General features: G+C 62.2%; 1 protein-coding gene across 2 annotated transcripts in view; it reads right to left on the reverse strand.

The window, feature by feature from the left end:
- TAFA5 (TAFA chemokine like family member 5) overlaps positions 1-19,437 on the reverse strand; it is a 204,518-nt gene that overhangs the window by 117,491 nt on the left and 67,590 nt on the right. The window contains exon 1 of one of the 2 annotated variants that reach the window (XM_076006905.1): positions 9,138-9,422. The exons of the other annotated variant lie outside the window; for it this stretch is intronic. Within the exon in view, the coding sequence (XP_075863020.1) occupies positions 9,138-9,228 (91 nt within the window). The 5' untranslated portion in view covers positions 9,229-9,422. Of the gene's footprint in view, positions 1-9,137; positions 9,423-19,437 lie in introns of those variants that run through there. 2 annotated transcript variants of the gene reach the window in all.

Consider the following 19,437-nt stretch of genomic DNA (forward strand, 5'->3'; position numbering starts at 1 on the left):
GTCCAAGAGTGGAGCTGGGTGGCGTGGGCTTGTCCGACCAGGTCCCAGAGTGGAGCTGAGTGGCGTGGGCTTGTCCGACCAGGTCCCAGAGTGGAGCTGGGTGGCGTGGGCTTGTCCGACCAGGTCCCAGAGTGGAGCTGGGTGGCGTGGGCTTGTCCGACCAGGTCCCAGAGTGGACCTGAGTGGCGTGGGCTTGTCCGGCCAGGTCCCAGAGTGGAGCTGAGTGGCGTGGGCTTGTCCGACCAGGTCCCAGAGTGGAGCTGGGTGGCGTGGGCTTGTCCGACCAGGTCCAAGAGTGGAGCTGGGTGGCGTGGGCTTGTCCGACCAGGTCCCAGAGTGGAGCTGGGTGGCGTGGGCTTGTCCGACCAGGTCCCAGAGTGGAGCTGAGTGGCGTGGGCTTGTCCGACCAGGTCCCAGAGTGGAGCTGAGTGGCGTGGGCTTGTCCGACCAGGTCCCAGAGTGGAGCTGGGTGGCGTGGGCTTGTCCGACCAGGTCCCAGAGTGGACCTGAGTGGCGTGGGCTTGTCCGACCAGGTCCCAGAGTGGAGCTGAGTGACGTGGGCTTGTCCGACCAGGTCCCAGAGTGGAGCTGGGTGGCGTGGGCTTGTCCGACCAGGTCCAAGAGTGGAACTGAGTGGCGTGGGCTTGTCCGACCAGGTCCCAGAGTGGAGCTGAGTGACGTGGGCTTGTCCAGCCTCCCTCGGCCCCACCCTTCCTGCTGGTAGCGGGGGACGCCCCGTTCAGTGGAGAAGGTTCTGCGGTTCTGCCAATCTCGAGGCCCCGCCCAGCCCAAGGACGGCACAGGACTCAGGCGGGACGACAAGAGCCCTGGGAGGAGGGGCGAGGGGCCGCGGACACCCCAGCGCCCAGCGCCCAGGCCCCAGTGGCGCGGGTGGCCACGGCTGATGTCCCCAAGAAGGGGAGAGGCAAGTGAAAGGGAAAGCTGAACCCCAGGGAGCAGTGTGGGGGCAGGGCACACACGGGACCCGAGCACCCGGCCCGCTCTGTCCACCAGTGTCCCCTTGGTCAGCCCAGGCCGGCGCTGGCGCTTGTGCCCCGAGCCCCACTCGGGAGCCCGGCCGTCGGGCACCTGCCAGCCCGCCTGACAGCCCGGGTGTGAAGAGTGCCCGCTCCCGGGTGCCCGCGCACAGCGAAGGGCGTCTGCCCGGTGTCCCTGTGGCCACCCCGAGCGTCTGCTCCTGCCACCCTTCCCATCCTGTGAGGAAGAGACTGTGTCTGTGTGTGTTTCTGTGGGGGGGTGTGGTGCGTGGTGTGTGTCTGTGTGCAGTGGTGTGTTTGTGTGTGTGGTGCATAGGGTGTGTGCACAGCATGTGTGTGTGGTGTGTGTTTGTGTGTGTGGTGTCCGTGTGTGTGTGATGTGTGTGCTGTGTGTGGTGATATGGGGGTGCGTGAGAGGTGTATGTGAGTCTGTGTGAGTGTGTGCAGTGTGTGGTGTGTGTGGTGTGTGGGGAGTGTATTTATGTTTGTGTATAACATGCAATGTGTGCATGTACTGTGTGGGGTTGTATGTGTGCGATATAATGTGTCTCCGTGTTTTTGTGTGCATGTGAGTGTAGTGTGGGTGTGTGCAGTGTCTGGTGCATAGTGTGCGCCTCTGTGTGTATATGGTGAATAGCGTGTGTGTGTATTTCTCTGTGGGGGTGGTGTGTGTGTGTCTGTGTGTCTCTGTGTGTGTGCGTGTGTAGTGGTGTGTGCATGTATGATGTGCAGTGTGTCTCTCTCTGTGTATACAGTGGTGTGTATGTATCGTGAGTATGTGGTAGTGTATGTCTCCATGGGTGTGTGGTGTGTTTTGGTGTGTGTGGTAGTATGTGTGTCTCCATGCGTGTATGGTGTACAGTGTGGGTATCTGTATGTGGTGTGTGGTGGTGTGTATGTCTCTGTGTGGTATGTGATGGTGTGTGTGTGTATAGTGGTGTGTATGTGGTAGTGTGTGTCTCTGTGTATGTATGGTATACACTGTGTGTCTGTTTAGTGTATGGTGCTGTGTGTGTTTGTGTGTGTGGTATGTGGTGGGGTGTGTGTGTCTGCATGTGGGTATGTATGCGGGGTGTGTATGTCACTGTGTAGAGTGTGTGTGGGTGTAGTGGTGTGTGTGGTATGTGTTGGGTGTGTGTGTAGTGGTGTGTACTGTATGTATAGAGGTGTGTGCGGTGTGTCCGGGTGGTGTTTGTGTTTAGTAGTTTGTGTGGTGTGTGTTTTGTGGTGTGTGTGTAGCGTGTGTGTAGTGGTATATGCATGTGGTGTGTTGTGTGTACATAGTAGAATGTGTAAGTGGTGTGTATACGTGCAGTGCTATGTGTGTGGTATGTAGTGTGTGTGTATAGTGGTATGTGGTGTGTGTTTATGTGTACTGATATGTATGTGGTGTCTGTGTAGTGGTGTGTGTTGTGTATAGTGGTGTGTATGTGCTGTGTGTGTGGTATATGACAGTTGGTGGTGTGTGTAGTGGTATGTGGTGTGGGGGGTGTATATAGCGGTATGTGAGTATAGTGGTGCATATGTAGTGTTGTGTGTGTACAGTGGTGTGTAGTGTGTGTATGTAGTGGTGCATGGTGTATACAGTGGTATATGCATAGTGGTGTGTGTGTAGAGTGATGTGTGTGGAGTTGTGTGTGTGTAGAGTGGTGTGTGTAGTGGTATGTCGTGTGTGGGGTATATATAGTAGTGGTATATGTGTATAGTGGGGCATTTGTAGTGGTGTGGTGTATACAGTGGTGTGTGTGTGTGTAGTGGTGTATGTATAGTGGTGTAGTGTGTGTGTAGTGGTGTGTGTGTACAGTGGTGTGTGTGGAGTGGTGTGTATGTGGAGTGGTATGTGTGTTGAGGTGTGTGTGGAGTGGTGTGTGTGTGGAGTTGTGTGTGTGTGGAGTGGTATGTGTGTTGTGGTGTGTGTGGAGTGGTGTGTGTGTACAGTAGTGTGTGTGGAGTTGTGTGTGTGCGTGTAGTGGTGCATGGTGTGTACAGTGCTATATGTGTAGAGTGGTGTGTGTACAGTGTGTGTGTGTGGAGTGGTGTGTGTGTAGAGTCGTATGTGTGTGGAGTGGTGTGTATGGAGTTGTGTGAGGAGTGGGTGTGTATAATGTGTGTGTGGAGTTGTGTGTATGTGTAGTGTTGTGTGTGCACAGTGGTGTGTAGTGTGTGTGTGGAGTGGTGTGTGTGGAGTTATGTGTGTGTGTGGAGTTGTGTGTGTGTGGAGTTGTGAATGTGGAGTTGTGTGTGGAGTGGTGTGTGTGTGGAGTTGTGTGTGTGTGGAGTGATGTATATGGAGTTGTGTGTGGAGTGGTGTGTGTATAGTGTGTGTGTGGAGTTGTGTGTACGTGTAGTGTTGTGTGTGGAGTTGTGTGTACGTGTAGTGTTGTGTGTGTACAGTGGTGTGTAGTGTGTGTGTGGAGTGGTGTGTGTGTGGAGTTGTGTGTGTGTGGAGTTGTGTGTGGAGTGGTGTGTGTATAGTGTGTGTGGAGTGGTGTGTGTATAGTGTGTGTGTGGAGTTGTGTGTACATGTAGTGTTGTGTGTGTGGAGTTGTGTGTACGTGTAGTGTTGTGTGTGTGGTGTGTGTGTGGAGTGGTGTGTGTGTGGAGTGGTGTGTGTGTGGAGTTGTGTGTGGAGTGGTGTGTGTATAGTGTGTGTGGAGTGGTGTGTGTATAGTGTGTGTGTGGAGTTGTGTGTACGTGTAGTGTTGTGTGTGTGGAGTTGTGTGTACGTGTAGTGTTGTGTGTGTACAGTGGTGTGTAGTGTGTGTGTGGAGTTGTGTGTGTGTGGAGTGGTGTGTGTGTGCAGTTGTGTGTGTGGAGTGGTGTATGTGGAGTCGTGTGTGGAGTGGTGCGTGTACAGTGTGTGCGTGTGCAGTGGCGGGTCCGTGGAGAGGCGCTGGCCGGAAGGCGGAGTCGGGGCAGCGGGAGGGAGGAAGGGACAGGTGCGGTCACGAGGCCACCAGCGCGGGCAGGACAGCCCTGGCGGGTCACAGCTCGCCCCTGGGGACCCGCCCACTCCTGCCTGCGAGCCGGCCTGGCGTGTCCCGGGCAGACCACGGCTGCACCCGCCCACACAGCGTTCCCGGCACTCGCGTGGCACCTGCAGTTTCCGTGGGAGTGAGGAGACGGGGGTCGGCCCGGCGACCCCTCCCTCCTGGCGCAGGGTCACCTGCGCTGTCTAGCCCCTGACTAAGGGGCTGAACTGTGAACCAAGCTCATAACATACGTCCCTGCATTTTACACGTGTAAGTAGGTTATTCGCAGCTGCGTAAACACCTACCAGCATCACGCACAGTCACGCGTGTGGATACGCACACAAATGTGCACATGCATATGACGAATGTCCCCAGCGAGCCCTTCCAGGAAGACGGGCCCTGGCCCTGCCTGTGCCAGCCCCGTGGCCGCTGGGCCGAGTCTGCAGCCAGCTCTGCCAGGGCAGGGGACGTGGCCCCGACAGCCCCTCCTGCTGTGCCCAGCACAGTGTGGGGCGCCCAAGTCACCGCCGTCCGGCCCCCCGGCAAGGTGCTTGGGTCACCCTGCTCTGCCAGCTCTGCAGCAGCGTGCCCGGGACCGCAGGCCCCGGAAGCAGGGTCCCCGCCCCCCGCAAGGCTGCAGGGAGCCAGCTCACATCTGCAGTCACTCATCCCGTCCCTTTCTGTTTTAGCTGTCACAGGTGCCGGACGCCGGGCGGGTGAGACCCCACAATGGCAAGCGTGGGCTGTGCTCAGACCCCATGCTGCACAGGAACAGAGCGAATGACCGCAAAGGGACTGTTAACCCTTCTCGACTCCACCCCTCCCCCAGCCACTCACACTCGCCTGACCTTGCAAACAGAGTCCGCGGGAGGGTCAGGGGGAGGCGGGCGACCACAGACCCCTGCCAGGTGCTGTGGCACTGTGATGCACCTGAGCCCTGCCCTTCCCCGGCACACCTCACAGGGCTCCTGGGCAAAGCCCAGGGCGCCTCCCCACGCAGCCCCGAGACACGGCCGGGCCCCAGGCTCGGGGCCCCAGGCTCGGAGCAAGCCTGGGCGAAGGTGCACGGCCACAACTTGCCGCGAGAGTTTAGGAACGCTCGGAGCTGCGGAAATCCTCTCGGCAGGTAAGCACACACCTGGAGCAGTTAGTTCCTGCTTGCCCTCTGTCATGACAGACTCTGAGAAGGGAGCCGGGTGCAGTCTCGGGCCCGCCCCAAGAACGGCCTGGCTGCTCTGCAAACCTCGGGGACTACATCTAGCCCTTGCCGCGTACACACCCAAAACGGGCGCCCCCCACAGCCCCTGCGCTCACGTCTCCGGACACACGCATGTGCTTGTAACCGGAATAAATATTCTGCATTTAATGAATATTTCTGATGGACTGTTCGGGCCAGGAACTGTGCCCTGTACCCTGAGTTCTCTGTCCATTTTTTTTAAAAAAAACTAAACTGGTCGATATAGCAGCTACAGCTCTGCACCGTCTGCTCACATTGTGAAGCTTGGTTCATTAAGGGTCACTGCGCAAGGCCACGGTAATGAATACAACGCCATTAACTGCCCTTACGGAGTTGCGGGTGCCCTTCTCACGGGCCACGCTGGTTTGCAGAGTGACTAGCTGACTGAATGACGGGAGATGACTCCTCTCGCTCAGTCTCCAGCCCGCCCGTGCAGCGGCAGGCAGGCAGGCAGGCAGGCAGGCAGGCAGGCGCGGCGGCTCGGCTCGGCGTCTGCAGGGAATCCAGGCCCCGGCACGCTGTACCGGGGCGGCCAGACGCCGACGCTAATCCCTGCAACAAGTTCTCGATATTAACCTGCAAAAGAGGCTTTTAGACAGCACGCGCAGCCCTTCTCATACTCCCCTGCCCCCAGAAGGATTTGCAGAGAGTCGAAGGCAAATCCACACGTAAAGGAGAAAAGCCCCGGGTTCTCCCTGGATTCAGAAAGGACAGGGCCGGACGATTCCCGGCCTTGTCTGGTTCCCTGTGGGTCCCAGAGCCCCGGAACCGCTGCTGTGCCGCCCGCCTGGCCCCGGGCTGCCCGGTTTCCGGCGGCCCTCGTGGCACTGCTCCGACCTTCCGCTACACGACCATCCGCACCAAAGCCCTCTACGGTGGTTCAAACACTTTTGAGAAAAAAATACTTTAAAGTCTCTGGAAGAGGGAGATGGAAAATACTCTTATAATTCTAGCTATTTCCTTAACTCCGTGTTCTAAGGACACAGGTAAGGAAGGAGAGGAAGGCTCGGCCTCCTGCCCCAGCCCCTTCCTCTCCAGGACACGGGTCCTGCGCTCCCTCAGGAGGCAGCTGGACTCACAGCGGGTCCCTGAGACTCCCGCCTTGTCCCCACCGCACCCGGCGCTCAGACAGGCAGCATGTGCACGCTGCATTTGGAAGCAAAGCATGCCTCTCTTCTCCCAGGGGAGGGCCGGCGTCCTCAGGGTCCAGACCCCAAACCGTGGGCTCCCCCCCCCACCCCCCTCGCCACCCCGGCCCTCCGGCTGCCGGGCCGGGCCTGGCACGGCGGCAGGACCCGCTTGCACAAAGACCGGACAACCGCGGCTGCAATTACGGCCCACAATTCGCCTCTCTCCCGGCTCACAGCCCTATTCATCTCCGCAAACACTGCAAGACAGAGGGCCAGAGGGGGACGGATTAGCCACGGGGCGGCCCGCATCTCCACACAAAAGGGGGAGTGTGGAAAAAACGGCTCCCTGGGTCCCCCATTCTTCACCCCTGAAAAAAACAGATCCATGGAAATGGCTATTTGAACAGCCCTTTCCCACCAGTCCCAAGACAACAAGTCGCAATTGTCCGCCGCCCGCCGCGCTCCTCCCTCCTGCCGGACGGCTCGCCGCGGGGAGGAGAGGGGACCTGAGCCTGCAGCCCCTGCACCTCCGGGGAGAGCCAGCATCCGCCACTGTCCCCACGTCAGTCAGTCGCCACTGGGCCCCAGTGCTCCCCCAGAGGGGCCAGAGGGGCATCTCGGGCAGGACAGGGAGGCCACTAAGCCCCGGCCTTTCAGACACGGGCACGGCGGGGGGAAGGCCACCTTCTCAGATGGGTGGAGGACCTGCCCAGGAGGGCTGCGCAAACACCTGGACACACACTGGCCCCCGCCCCCACCCGGGGTTCCAGTGACACCTGTGTCCCCACGGCACGCACCTGGCCCCTGCCCCGCACCCTACCTTGCTGCCGCCACGCTGTCCTCCACAACACTGGCACACGTGTCTGCTGCCAGGTAAACACAGAGGCCCCGTGATGCTGGCAGATAGCAAAGCCCCCAAACCCGTCCACTCGGGGAACAGGGCTGCTCACGGACACACGTCCCGCCTGGCGCCCGGCTCCTCCCACCTAGGAGCCCGCATCGCTCCCCTCCCGTACAGACAGCAGGGTCCTTAAGTCTCAGAGGCCCAGGTGCGCCGTCACAAAACACCTGGACGGTCGGTCCCCACAGAGTGGGTCAGAAAGGAACCGTCCCAGCTGGCTGTCACCATGGCCAGGGGCTTCCCTCTGTCACGACAGCAAAGCTAAAACCGCACACATCACAGAACACGAGGGCAGGTGGGCACCGTCCCCTTAGAGAAGAACTGGAAGTTTATCGTGCACGCTCTCTCCAAAAATTAATCCCCAGGGAATGGAGGGTCAGCAGGAAGAGCAGAGAATGTGCAGCCCACACAAGGCCCAGCAGTGCAGGGACCCCCTGGGCAGGTGTCTGGAACACACCGTTTAGTGAGCCCCCAAAGGGTCACCTGGCAGAGGACACCAGCTGAACAGGGCCTCTGGGGACGTCCCTAGGGGAAACGACTCCCTAGCAGGAAGGATGGCCACCCCAGCCGGGAGGGACCGCTGTCCTGGGGGGGACTGCCCACTCTGCAGTAGGTCAGTAAGGCAGCAGGAAGGCTGGCCTCCGAGCTAGGGAGGAGGGTCCCCTCGAGCCCGGCCGGGCAGGCTGGCCTGCAGCTAACTCCCAGGACAGGCCCCTCTGCCTCCCGGGCTGTGCGCTGGCTGCCTGGACCCCAAAGCGAGGGAGGTCCCGAGCCTGGGGCCAGGCTCCCACTCCCACCTGACTCCCCCAGGGCTCCAGCAGCTCATTAATTAGGCAGGGAAGCAGCTGGATGTCGCAAGCCCTTCCTTTGTAGGAGCCCAGAGCTGAGGAGAGGCAGAGCACTGCCTGCCACCACAGCTTCCTCCAGGGCTTGGTGCTCCTGCAGGAGAGGGAAGTGCCCCCCACCAGGGAGGGCAGGGACGCTGCCACCCAGGGGTGGTGGTGCCCCTGGAGGAGGTGAGGGATCAGTTCCCGACCCCCCACCACCCCACCCTGCGCTGGTGCACCTGGCTGAGCTTACAGTGTGCCCCTACCCAAGCACTGGGACAGGGGAGCCTGCCCCTCCCTCCCACACTCCCCAGTCCCCACCAGGAAGTTTCCAGGAGTGCTGCTGGGGTGCCAGGGCGCCCACCAACCAAACGGGGAGGTGTGCCTTCGCCCCCTCAGTCCAAGCGGCCCCTCAGGCCAGGAGGGTCCACCCATTATCCTGCACGCCCCAGAGTCCCAGACAGTCCTGCACTCCAACAGGGACCAAGGGGGTGGGGAAGAACTCGGTGCCGGCCCGCACAGCGCGCCCGGGAGGCGAAGGCCCTGCTGGCCGAGCCGCGGGTCCCTGACCCAGCCGGGAAGGCGGCGTGGGACACGGGGTGCTGACGCCCAGGCCTGGCACTGGACACCCGCTGGCCGAGCCCTGCGCCCGCCCCGGCCGGGCGGGCCAACGTGGAGCGCGGGTGCCATCTACCGAGGGCGCGCCGTGCGGGCGGGCGCCGCCGCCGCCGAGCAGAGTGGGGCAGGGACGGAAAGGCAGCCTGGATCGGGCCGAGGCTCCAGGGCAGCGAGGGCTACCCGAGGCCACGGCGCGCCCCGACCTGCGCCTCACCCGCGTCCCGCCGGGGACCACGATGGACGCGAGGCGGCTGGCTGCGCGCGGGACCGGGCCCCGGGAAGGGTCGCGCCGCGGCCGCTCCAGCCCGCAGCGGCGCCCCAGGATCCGGCCCGGAGCAGCAGCGGGGGAACCTGCTGGAAACGGGTCGCGCGCAGGGCCCGCCGCGAGCGGGGCGGAGCGCGGGGGACGGCCGGGGACGGCGCCCGGGGACCCGCCCGCGCCGGGGACAATTACCTTCCTTGAGGAACTGCGCGTGGATCACCAGGACGAGGAAGCAGCAGAGCGCGGCCCCGGCCAGTGCCCAGAGCGCCTTCAGGAGCTGCATCGCGGAGTGCCCGCTCGGCCGACGCCCCCGAAGTCGCGCAGCGAAGGTCCAGGCGCCGCATCAGCGCCCCGCCGGGTGCAGCCGCCGCGGCCGCCCGCTCGCGCCCTCCATCCACCGCCAACGCCGCGCTCCGCCGCGACTGGAGGCGCCACTCCGGGAGGCGATTTGTGTCTTTTCAGGCAGGGGGAGGGGAGCGGGCGCGGGGGGGCGCGGGGAGGGGGCGGGCGGGGGCGGGGAGGTTAGCAGAAAGTCTCGGGCCGCGGCGGCCTCCGCTCCGGCCACTCGGCCACCATCGCGGGCTGCGGGGCGCCGGGGGCCCGGGCGCGGGGGGGCGGCCGCCGCGGCCCCATGAATCAGCCCCGCCGCCGCCCCCGGAGCCGCACCGCCTGCAGGGCCCGGACGGCGGGCCGCGGATTGCGCAACGGCCGGCGACCCGGGGTCGGCGCGGCCCCTCCTCCGCCTGTCGCCCCCCGCCCGCTGCTCGGCGTCGCCTTCCTTCTCCTCCCCTTCCTCCTTCTCCTCCTCCTCCGCCGCCGCCGCCCGTGCTCGCTCCGGCCCGGGGCTCAGGGGGCCGCCGCGCCGCCGCCGCCACCGCCGCCGCGCCAGGCCAGGCTCGGGGCCGGGGCTGCGCGCAGGGCGCGGGGCTGCAACACCATCGCCGCCGCCGGGGCCCGCGCGGCCCGGCCGAGCCCGCCGCGATCGAACTTGCGCGGCGCGGGGCTGGCGGGCCGGTCCCCCCCGGACGGTGGCGGCCTCCGCGCTTCCCGCAGCCCGCGCCTCCGCCGCTGCGGCCGGAACGCGGTCCGGGCCCGGCGCGCCCGCGGCTGCCCGCGCGAGGCTGGCGCTGCCGGTGCTGCTGCGGGGGGCGGCCGCGCCTACAGGTGGGGCCGGCGATGCTGCGCGCCTGGCCGCCCGCGGGACGCCGCTGCTCCGGCCTGGATGCGCGCGCCCGCCCGCTCGGCAACGGCCCCTCCGGGAGGCGGCGGGAGGGAGCGCGGCGAGGCTCACTCAGCCTGGTCGCCGGGCCCGCGCGCCCCGGAGTCCGGCCCGCGCCCGCCGCCGTCTGCGCTCCGCCCGGCCGCGAGCCGCCGATGCGCACTGGGCCGCCCAGGGGACCCCGGGGACCCCGCCGCCCCGCAGCGCCCCCGCCTGGCGCGCCGGCGGTCAGGTGGGGCCGGCCCAGCCGAAAACCGCGGGTCGGGCTCCACCTAGGCGCGCGGGGCCTTCACTGCAGAGCCGCCGAGTCGCCCCCCCCCCCCCCAGTCCGTTGCACCCCAGGCCGGGAGAGGCGGGGCGCCAGGCCAGGCACAGCCAGCGCCCGCAGCTGACCGGCGGCCGGGAGCGCTGGGAACAAGCTGCGCTTTGGAGGCGTTCTGTCGCTTCTGAAAACAACACATCTGCAGGAAACACACCCTGTCCCGGGCCACTGTGTACCACCCCTGGCCTGCTGTCCCAAGCCAGAGTGCACGCGGACCAGGGTGAATGCCATGTCCTGCTTCAGAGCTAACAAGCAGGAGGCACCTCCACACCGCCCGCGGGCCCTCCTGCCTTCCCAAAGGAGGGTTTGTTTCAGGCCAATTTTCCTCTCCACCCTGCACCCCAGAGTGCCGGGCACCTGTGTCCTGTTCCAGGGGGTTGCCCCAGAGCCCAGCTCCAGGACCCAGCGTGGTAGGCCTCAAGGCATTTTTGCCTGAATTGAAATTCAAAGTCCATTTCAAATGCCCAAAAAAGAGCTTTGGAGGGGAATGGGGCCTATGCTTCTGCCAGAAACTCTGCCCTGGCCTGTGTGGGGGAGGGGGACAGTGACTGCACCTGCCGTGCTATGCTCACGGGTCACATACAGGCTGTTTCCTCCCTGGACACACATTTATGCGCCAGCAAGGGAAAAGGCCAGGCCCTGAAGGGCTCTTAGAGGTCAGATGGATCCAGCCCGTCAGTGCACATTTGGGGAAACTGAGGCCTGTAGAGGCATGGCAGCTGGGACCACATCAACTGGCAAGTCAAGGGAAGAGCCAGGACTAGCCACCAAGCTTGACGCTGCCACTCTGACCCCGCTCTGCTGTGCCCAGCACCTGGTCAGAGCGGGCGACTGGCAAGCAATTCTCACCGCGGCCGTCCTCAGCCCCCACCCCCTGGAAACACCTGCGAGAGACAAGGTCGCCTGCTCCAAGTCTGCTCACCTGGATAAGGGGCCCCAGCCTCACAGCAGCCAAGCATAAAGCTGCTCCACACCTGCCCTGGGAGGGGCTGGGCATCCTCCCCTCATGCAGTCCCCCTCAAGACCCCACTTCCTACAAGCTCCCGCCAAGCCCCCTCTCTTCACGCCCTAGACGTTGCCCAGCCAAGCTCCACACGCAACAGCCCTGCCGGCCTCACACACAAAGCCTGCCCTCCGCCAAGGTCACCGGCCTTCCTTCCCCCGCGGCACACAGCTCTGCAGCACATGGGAGGGCTCAGGGTCTGGGGGTGCTCACCGTACGTGCACACCCCTGGCCCCCAAAGGGACCTCACTCGGGAGGGAAACCCCACTCCCGACATCTGCTGTGTCACCAAATCGGGTGCATTATTATTTGAAATTTTGAAAATAGGAAAGCATTCTAAACTCGCCAGGGGAAATTATTAAGAACTAACCGTTTGGAGGGTCCTTCTGCACAGGGAATTAAAGAGGAGGAAGGAAAAGAAAAATAATTCATAAAGAGAGGCATGGCCCGCTGATTTATTTTTAACAGGTGGGGCAGGAAGACCTCCGTGCCTAGTGCCCACAGGCGCCAGGGCCTCCCGTTCCCAGTGCATGCGGCCTCCCTTGAGCCCTAACAGAAACCACAGGTGACAAGGGGAGAATCCACGCTGGCCCCCAAAGAGTCAGTTAGAAGTGCAGACCAAGGGGCCGCAGGGCCACTGGAAACCCAGTTTCAGGCGGCAGCCTGAGCCACGGAGCTGCAGAAAAACAACAAAGACCCCAGGAGAGGGCACCCCAGGTCTCACTGAAACAACAGGAAAGATGCTTAAAATGTGATAAAACCATAGTGGTGCTGAGGATCAAGGATACGGATAAGAAAGCCCAAAATGCGTGAGGGAGCCAGGTGCTGGACCAAAGGGAGGCCACCAGGAGGATGCTCCGTGGTCCTGGGCTGCTCAGCTGTGCCTCCTGAAGCTCGGGGCAGGTCTGTCTGCCACCTACCCACCTCTCCGAACCTCTGCTGTCAGGCAAGGTCGGCCCAGGCCAGACGGGAAGAGAGCCGGGCAGGGAGGGGGGTTCTGCCTCCTGCCTGGGCGCAGCCGCCCAGACGGGAAATCTCGCATTTCCTTTAACGGCGTCTAACAGAAATCTAACGCCGCCTTCAGTTAGGCAGGTGGGCAGTGAGCGCAGTAGTTTAGCTGCGACTGTGTCTCTGTCACCAGGAAATCACAGGTATTTTCGTGTCACGCCACGGCGCTCGAGGACAGCCCGCTACACTGCTCACGCACCTCGATATTGCCTCGAATTACCGCCGTCCCACTGCTCGACTTCTTATGTCATGTTTTCATAAAGAAACAAACATATTCCTGTGCCAAAATGTTTTTTTTTAACATTTAGTAACTGTATTTTAGCACAATTGGTATTCTCAGTAAACATGTTTTGTTTTGTTTTGTTTTGTTCTGAGATGGGATCCAAAGGCTTTACTAGGTTCCCAAGGAGGCCCACAGCACGTGGAAGGCGGGAACCGCTGCTCCAGTGGCAAAGTCAGGGCCTGAGAGAGAACCGGGCAGGGCAGAGTCGAGGAGCTTGGCCATTCGCTCCCAACAGGACAAGTGGGTCCAAAGGTAGCACAGCGTCCCCCACACCGGGAGCGAAATGCACAAAGACGGTCTATCCCCAGCCACTGTGGGGACCCTGGCCTGTCCACTAGCTCTGTGCCCGCGGCCAGTGAGGCCACACGCCCTGCCATTCCTGGCCATGTGGGGCGCCCGCTGGGCTGCAGAGGGCAAGAGGGGACCCGCGCGGACCAGTTACCGCACACACCTCAACCTTTATTCCTTCGAGGAGATCAAGGAGCTGTTGGGCAGGGCCGCTCCGTGTTTGCAGAAAGCCAAATGCATGAAAGAGGAGGATGCATTTATTCTACACTTGACCCTTAGGGGGGCAGAAATAATTTCGGGAAGAAACAAAACAATCGTAATCATGATAACTCCAAACAGCGTCCTTCTCAAAAGCTTTTAAAAAAGAGCAAGGTATCAGTAAAGGAGAATTCCAGGCTCCAACGAAGAAAAGGAAACGCAGACATAAGACAGGACTCTCAAGAGATGAAGGTGACCGACGGATTCCAAGAGGACACACCGGAGAGTGACGTGGGCAGGAGTCAGGACCAGACAGCGGTTGAGAAACTCCGCAGAACGCAGAGAACTCGGAGCCAGAGACGGAAAGCTGAGAAAAGTGGAGACCTGAAGGGTGGGTCCTGGTGTCCAGTTTCCGTTTGCTGAACAGTCCAAAAGATTAAAAAAAAAAGGCAGCAAATAAATGAGCTCACATCTTCAGATCGTAGAGACTTACCACACTCCCAGCAGATCTACTAGCTCCATCCCCAGATCCGAGCGACGCACCACGAAACTCTTGAAACCTCGCAGAGTTAAAAAAACAAATAGGCAAGAACGCTGCACGGAGTCAGAAATGACACGTCACCAAAATCTTCTCTAGGGAGACACCGGCGTCTGGCGTCTGCGGGACGGTGCAGCAGAGCCTTGGAGTTCCGACGGGGACAGACGCAGCCCCAGAATTTCACGCCAGCCACACTGGGGGCTGCGTGAACCGCCGACGGGCACTCAGCAGCCCCGTTTCCTGGCCGCATCCCTCACGCGGGAAGCCGGCCTGGGTGACACGCCAGCAGGCAAAGGTCTCGAGAGGCTGGACACGGGGGCGTGGGATAAAAGAAAATGCAGCACGTTTGGCTAGACGTCGAATAAGCCGCAAAGAGTTTGCAAGAAGGTGCATCTGGCCTGGATACTTGGAAGAATCTCTGTCAACTGGCAAAAGAGTCTTTGCAATAAAATGTTACATCTCCTTCTGCATCGTTCCGGTCACAAATCTCTCTTTATGGAATAATGTTGTGAATATCCTTTATTTCTGCGCAGGTTTTAGAAGCAACACGTTGACAAATCTCAGACAATTAATAATAGTAGAAAGCCAGATGTAAATTCTTAAATCATGATTGCTAAGCATTAATTTACATGTATCTGTGAATGAGTGAGAAAAGGAAAAAGGGTGAGTCTCCAAGGAGAGGTCGGGCCCCCTGCTCTCTTTACTGTCTAGAGTGGAAAGCGACAAGGTCCTCACCAGAGGTGACGAAGCAAGAAGTGAAAGCCTGAGTGTGCACTGGCCGTCACGATGTTTTGTAAAAATAAATAAAAATTATAGTGATTAGGGCCAGGCAGGATAGGAAGGACGCTATTAACCGTTCTGTCCCCGGGGAAAGGCTGGGGTGCCCGGAAGAGGAAGGCAGATTTCGCTTTGCATTTTGAACCTTCCGTTTGTTGTTTGGGTCTGTTTTTACCGTGTGCTCGAGGCTCTGCACCTCGAGACCCAGTATATTAAAAATAACGCAGATAAACTGCGTGGCGTCCGCATAATGTGGCACTTTGCACTGCTTGAAGAAGATGAGGAAGACCTGCATGTGTTGGCAAAACCAAACGTCACCAAAGCCACGTTTCAAAGCGGTGAGAACATGCACACACTCTCTAAGGAGCAAAGGCCAGGAGGGGACAAGGGGTGGCGGGACGTCCACCTTGCCTGGTGGGGGTCCATCCCGTGTGACGGATGTCCTGGGAGGGAGGAGCAAGGCAGGGAACTGCCAGGGCGGTGTGGGTGGTGGAGAAGCCGCCCTTCCAGTAGGGCTGACCTGCAGGGGCGTGTGGGGCAGGAGAAACAGCCTCTGGCACAGGCGGCTCCATGTGGCACAGGGAGCTCCATGTGGCATAGGTGGCTCCATGTGGCACGGGCGGCTCCATGTGGCATAAGTGGCTCCATGTGGCACAGGCGGCTCCATGTGGCACAGGCGGCTCCATGTGGCACAGGGGGCTCCATGTGGCACAGGCGGCTCCATGTGGCACAGGGGGCTCCACGTGGGACAGGCGGCTCCATGTGGCACAGGGGGCTCCACGTGGCACGGGCGGCTCCACGTGGCATGGGCGGCTCCACATGGCACAGGGGGCTCCACATGGCACGGGCGGCTCCACGTGGCACGGGCGGCTCCGTGTGGCACAGGCCTGGGCCCGGGACATTGTGGTCAAGCCAGTCTAGCCCCTGCCAGCCCAGAGACGCGGGAAAAGACCCCTGCTCAGGAGGACACAGCGGCTGTCTCCTCCCGGGGCCAGGAGAGAATGAGAGAGAGAGCAGCTTGGCGGCGTCCTGGGGAACAGGCCCAGGCGTGAGCCCTAGGCCTCCCCGAACCCCCCGGCCTCACCACGGCACAGGCTGGGCCTGGTGGAGCAGCAAACCCACGAGGCGCGTGGCCGCATGCACTGCTACGGCAGCGCCATGGACCTGGCTCCCGTGTCCACAAGAATGGCTCATTAACGCACCGCCTGGCAGGGCCCAGCCCAGGGGACGCAGACCCGTCTCCAGGGCAGCCTCCGAGGAGCTCCTGGGTCAGCACAGCCGGGTCTGTCCGGGGTGGAGGGACCAGGGCGCAACGACCTGCAGCTGGGGCAGGACCCGCAGAAGCGCCTGGACTGGGGAGGAGGAGAGCCGGGCGCTGGGAGGTTGGCGCCGCCGCTTCCTGAGAGACGGGGAGGCACGGGGGGCAGGGAGGTCGGGCCAGGGGCTGGGGAGGCGGGCTGGGTTCAGGGGGGTTGAGGCAGAGCGTCTCCCGGAATCTAAGGGGCGTGAGGAACGGGCAGCCAGTGAGTCTGAGCAGGCGGCCAAGGTCGGGGGGTCGAGGGCAACCCAGGACAGGGCTGGGTCGGGGCCGGGACCACCGAGGCAGGTCTGTAGATGCCTAGCCGGGGTGTGGGGTATGGGGTGCATCCCACCCGCCCTGCTGCTGCTCCTCAAGACCCTCCTTCCCAGAAGCCTCCGGGGTCGGCTGGTTTCCAGGCTGGGCAGGTCCTCGGTGGCAGGAAGACCCCTGACCCAGATGAGAACACTTGCTGTCCGATGCCAGCCCCGGGAGGGCAAGCAGCCCGAACCGCGTTCTGGGCGCCGTCCGGGCTTCGCCGACAGGTCTCCTGCCTTGGGGTGCCCAGCAGGACTGGGCTTTCTCACGGGGGGCCTCCCATGGGCCCCTCACACCCCCTTTCCTCTGCGAGTGATGTCGTGAGCACGAAGCACGGCGCAGGTAACCAGGTGGGGCCTTCCTCGAAGGCTGTGCCGTGCCCATCCCTCCAGCCCCACTCGCAAAAGCGCCCAAAGGCCGCCGTGACGGGGGTGGAAGGGCTGGAAATCCCACCTTAGCTGCACCCCACAGGTGCGTGAGGCCTGGCGCCGAGAAAAAGACGGCGTCCTGCAAACCAGCACCTGTGCTGTGCCTTGTCCCCACCCCCGACCCCACCCGGTGGGCACAGGCCTGCTCACTCGCATGTCTGCCCAAGGAGGGGGCAACGGGAGCCCCCCCAGCCCTGTCGGTGGGGCGCTGTGGCTGCGCCCAGCCCCAGGGAGCACTCTCGTTGAACTGCCACCCTTCGGTGGAAAGCCCTGGTGGTCCACTGTGCAAAACCCAAACTGAGTCAAAGTGACAGTGAGACCCACAATCCAACTTTCTTCACAAACACAGGCACAGCCTCCGGGCTGCAGTTTGCCCAAATGATTGTTTAAAGATTGCATTAGGATATTACTGGTCCTCTGGATCACAGAGTTCCTTAGTGTCAGTGCCGGCCTCACCTCGGCCCGCCCTGGCACTGCCGGGACCTCCCACCACCCCAGGTGTCATTTCACACGCCAGGGCTGGCCCGGCCTCGCAGATCCCAGAAACTGCCACAACTGCACGTCGCCCACGCCCCTCTGAAGCAGAAGTCCGAGCGTCCCCTGCACGTGGCCAGGTGCCCAGTCTCCCCCCGAGAGCCCCTCCTCCAGGTAATGGCCACACCCTTGAGTACTGGGCACAGCCCGGGCAACTGTCCCCATTGCACAGAGAACTGAGAGCGGAGACTCTGCCCAAGAGCCACGTCCAGCAAGGGCTCGGCCGTGCCAGGCCCCCACGCATGGTCTGCTCACCCTCCGGCCCTGCCCCTCCCTCGGGGCCGACTCGGGGGTCCAGGGCCACCTTGGTCCTGGCCGTGAGAGGAGGAAGTGCCTCCCCCTCTGCCTGTCACCCATCCGAGGAGGCTGAGCTCTCCAGCTCTGGAGACAGGTGGGGGAAGGCTGAAGCCGGCAGCCAGTGCAGCCGGGGCAGAGAAAAGGGCAAGGGCTGCGGGGCGGGAGGACCCTGGCTGTCTGGGTGACCTGACCTCCAGCCATCGTCAACCTCACCGGGCCCGGACGCCTCGTTCACACTCACCGCAAGGCCTGGGGCGAGCACAGGCAGAGAACACGGCACGTAGTGGGCCCCGACCAACACTGCTCCCCTCCTCTCCCTTCCGTGTGCTCGGGAGGGCCCGTAACTTGTCCTGCAGGGAGATCTCTGGCGCACACGGTTGTGGCACCCCAGAAAGCTGTCCCAGCCAGCCCCTGTCTAGGGCCACCCCCAGAGGAGAGTCTCTGAGCCCAAGGGCGAGTTCAGCCCTCTGCACCCCAGGGTGAGTTCCAGACCCTCTCTGGAGCAGAGGAGAGGAAGCGAGCGGGGCGGAAGGGACGGCGGATGGAGGGACAATGGGAGAGGGAAGCCACTCCCCGGGGAGAGGAAGCGGGAATCGGGGCGGGGGGCGCTCCCACTGCTAACCAGCCTCGGGATGGCCGGGCCGAGGTGGGCTCGGTCGCACGGTGGACACAGACTTCCCGCTGGCTCAGAGTTCCCGCGCTTCACTCTCATTTCTTCCGTGGCCTCCTCTGCACCCCCAGAAAACAGAGGTCGTGACCTCATCGTCCACTGGCTGGGCCTGGCTCCCTGGCTGTTCACAGCGGCCCTGCGGAGCCCCCTCACTGCTGTCTCTCCGCTCTAGGACGCGCCAGCCACTCACGTCCAGAGAAACTGCCACCAACTGCCGCAGTGCCCGGGCCCGTCCACCACCCGGCGTGGGCCCAACCTCGGCCAGGGATCCCCCGCTCCACCCCTATCCCACGAGACTCACGCGCCCAGGGCCACGCGGCACCGTCGCCCCGTGCCTGGGCTCCCGGGCAGCAGGGCACTGTGAGTGCTGGCTGCACCTGCTGGCCACGCCCAGAGGGGCTGGGAGGAGTGTGACCCGCTGCTGAGAACTGAATGAACGGGGACAGGAGGAGGCATGTCCCCTTCTCCCCCTGGGCCACCGGCCAGGCCAGCTCTGCCAGCCCCATCAGCCACTCCCCGAAGCAACAACTCTACCTCCCACGATAGCTGTTACTCACTCTCCTTTTTGAAATTCTTATCTTTCCTCTGCACACATTAACTCGCACTTCAGCCGGGCTTAATAGATCCCGTTCACTCAAAGTGGGGATTGTCCTTTTAAAGCGTTTACTGACACAGCTGGGAGGAACTGCCTGGCCCGTGGGGGACACTTGGTGGCCCCTGGTCCCTGGAAACATGGGCCCTGCGTTGACAGGGCCTCCCAGTGGCCTCGGAGGGACACCCAGGCAGGGCCCGGGGGGACGCTCCCCCCACGTCAGCTCACAGCCTGCCCCTCAGGGGAACAAACAATTTTGTCACTGTTAAAAAAAAAAATTGTTTCCTGTTAAAATATCCTCAAGGAAACGAAATCAAGTTGAAGCTGTTCCAACGCCAAATCTGGACATGACATTCTTCAGAATTTACCCCGAAGCGGCGCTTGATGGGCGGACCAGGCCCTGTCTACAAAGACATCTTTGCGGGGGCAAACCCTGGAGACAGGGCCAGCACTCTCGGACGGGGAGAGGACACGGCGTGGCGAATCCCCGGGAGGGGTGCATGCGGCTGAGGGACGGTAGGAGCTAGACCCTGGCGTCCCTGGGCAGGAATCCTGGAACCACAGCGGTGAGCAAAGCAGAAGCAAGCGCAGAACCGTGTGGCATTATGAAAAGGTACCGGGTACGTCTCGGGCAAGAGCGTGGGCTGAGCCTGTCATGGGCCTCGAACTTTACGTGCCTCATCGTTCTTCCGTGTGACAGCCTTCTGAGGCACAGATGCC

This window comes from Microcebus murinus, chromosome 10 (assembly GCF_040939455.1).
Source record: "Microcebus murinus isolate Inina chromosome 10, M.murinus_Inina_mat1.0, whole genome shotgun sequence".
Lineage (NCBI taxonomy): Eukaryota > Metazoa > Chordata > Mammalia > Primates > Cheirogaleidae > Microcebus > Microcebus murinus.